The following is a 2,629-nucleotide window of genomic DNA, read 5'->3' as shown; positions in this document are numbered from 1 at the left end:
AGGAAAGGAAAAAGCAAATATTTTTGCTTGGAAAAGCAAATACTGAAAAAAACAAAATTTTTTAGTTGAAGAATCATTAAATCATTTTAACTGCAGGTTTACAACATAAAGTTTCAACATATGCACATTGAAAATTATCATCACTTTGACCATCTACTTACCATCTCAGCCACTTTCAAATTTGCAACACCATATTATAGACTATAATCCTCATCATTTCCAAAACTTTAAATAAGACACAAAATGCTGTATGTTTTCCTTCTGTCATAATTGTTCAAATATCATACTTCTCAATATATTTTATTTTTTTCTAATAGTTTGACATGGTAAACATGTAATTCAGGAATTTAATGCTGTGTAGGGCTTAAAATGTGAATGGGGTGACCTAAGAAGTGAGCTATGTTATTAGGCTTCATGCAACATCAATTCCCAATCCAAGAGATGATTTTGCCTTCCCCAAAACCTTCTTGAATGCATTCTTGACCTCTTTATTCCTCAGGCTGTAGACCATGGGGTTCAGCATGGGAATGATTATGCCATAGAACACAGATGCTGTCTTGTCTGTGTCCATGGAACGGCTGGAGTTGGGTTGTAAGTACATGAAGATGACAGTCCCATAGAAGATGGAGACAGCAGTGAGGTGAGAAGCACAGGTGGACAAAGCCTTTTGGTGTCCCTTGGCTGATTTCATCTTCAGGATGGTGATGAATATGAAAATGTAGGAAATCAAGATAACCACAAGAGAAATTAAGATGTCAAAGCTTGCCACAAAAAAGAGAACCATCTCACTAACATATCTATTAGAGCAAGAGAGAACCATGACAGCTGGCACGTCACAGAAAAAGTGGTGGACCACATTGGACATACAGAAAGTGAGACGGAATGTGTCCCCAACATGGATGGAGGCATTCAGGAAGCCACCAACATAGCAACTTAGGGCCAGGCGAGCACACATACCTGTGGTCATGATGGTGGTGTAATGCAGGGGTTTGCACACAGCTGCATAGCGGTCATAGGCCATTGCAGCCAAGAGGAAATTTTCCACGGTGGCAAAGGCTGCAAAAAAGAACATTTGAACAGCACATGCATTGTAGGAGATGACCTTGTCTCCTACAAGAAACCCAGCCATCACTTTGGGAGTGACAGCTGAGGTGTAACCAAAATCCACTAGAGACAGGTGAACAATGAAGAAGTACATAGGCGTGTGGAGACAGGCATCTCCAAGGATCAACATGATCATCCCCAGGTTGCCCAAAGCAGTTATGAGGTAAATGAAGGTGAACAAGATAAAGAGGGGAATCTGAAGTTCTGGGGCATTGGTTAGACCCACCAGAATGAAATTTATTACCTCTGAATTATTCTCCATGGGAATTACTAAGTTCTCTGTAGTTAGGAGAAAAGGAACATTTGGTAAACAGAAAAGTGATTGCACTAAAATTTAAATCTATAAATATCCTGTTTATTTCATTATGACAATAATTTATTCTTCATGATTCGCTGACCTAAAGCATAGATTTGAACAAAAGAACTTAGTAGATAAAATATCTCTGTACTGTCAAAGCTCTAAGCTCCTCACATATCACATGGCCAACTTCCCACTTGTGCAAATAAACTGAGGTGCACATTTGTCTCAAGTCACATATTTGCCATAAAAATATCTTGCAAATGAAATCAGCTGAGTCTATTAACACCTTGCATTTATACATGGTTCACTCCAAGCACACAGTTACGTTAAATGTTTTTAAACCTATCAAAATATCTCAACAAACATACAAAATATTTTTCACAAGTTTACACCAGTATCAACTATGAGAGTCAAACTTTGAACAAATGCATAATGATATTCAGGATCCATTATTCTCTTAATTGAAACTTAATGAAATTTATTGTAACTCTTCACATTTATTCATTGTGTTCATTAACTCAATGCTCAATGTAGATACACAGTAGAGTAACAAAGATCCACGAGTGTTGGTGGGTTGTAGACTGGTCCAGTTCCTGTGGAAAGAAGTGTGGGAGTTCCTCAAAAGATTAAAAATGGATCTGCCATTGGACCTAGCTCCCAGGTATCTACTCCCCAAATACAAAAAGAAACATGCACTTCTGTGTTTATTGCAGCACTGATTATAATTGCCAAGATATGGAAACAACCTAAGTGCCCCCAAACAGATGAGTGAATCAAGACGTGAACTATCTACATAATAAACAGTACTCAGCAATCAAAAAAAAAAAAAAGAAAGTAGAGTCATGGCATTTACAGCAAGATGGATGGAGCTGGAAGGAATTATTCTAAGTGAAATAAGCCAAAAAAAAAAAAAAAATACCAGATGGTGTCACTTACAGGTGAAATGTAGAAAAACCAAGCAAATGATCAGACAAAGACAATCTTTAAAATCAACCCTTGAGGGCCTCCCTGGTGGTGCAAGGGGTTAAGCACAGCACTGTGAAGCTATCCGCAGCCTCTGAAGCATGCCTTCAATCTCCAGACTGCCAGGGAGCTGACCCACATGGCACAGCAGACCTCTCCTGTCTTGCCCACTGCTCCCCTCAGCAGTGTATTTCGTCAGTCTGCCTTTTCTGTTCCCCACTCTGTCTCTGGTGAATCCTCTCACCCCTTGCACTTCTGGCC

General features: G+C 39.2%; 1 protein-coding gene across 1 annotated transcript; it reads right to left on the bottom strand.

Moving 5' to 3' along the window:
* Positions 1 to 412: 412 nt before the first annotated feature.
* On the bottom strand, positions 413 to 1,369 carry LOC119254203 (olfactory receptor 5B2-like). Its single transcript, XM_037521324.1, has one exon. The coding sequence runs from the start codon at positions 1,364 to 1,366 to the stop codon at positions 413 to 415; it is 954 nt and encodes a 317-aa protein (XP_037377221.1). The 5' UTR covers positions 1,367 to 1,369.
* Positions 1,370 to 2,629: the final 1,260 nt, after the last annotated feature.

Source organism: Talpa occidentalis, unplaced genomic scaffold (assembly GCF_014898055.3).
Source record: "Talpa occidentalis isolate TD23 unplaced genomic scaffold, MPIMG_talOcc4v2.1 talOcc4.3, whole genome shotgun sequence".
Lineage (NCBI taxonomy): Eukaryota > Metazoa > Chordata > Mammalia > Eulipotyphla > Talpidae > Talpa > Talpa occidentalis.
This window is presented reverse-complemented; position numbering and strand designations above follow the sequence as displayed.

Excerpts from the sequence above, each read along its gene's own strand:
- LOC119254203 (XM_037521324.1), bottom strand. The coding sequence starts at position 1,366 with ATGGAGAATAATTCAGAGGTAATAAATTTCATTCTGGTGGGTCTAACC.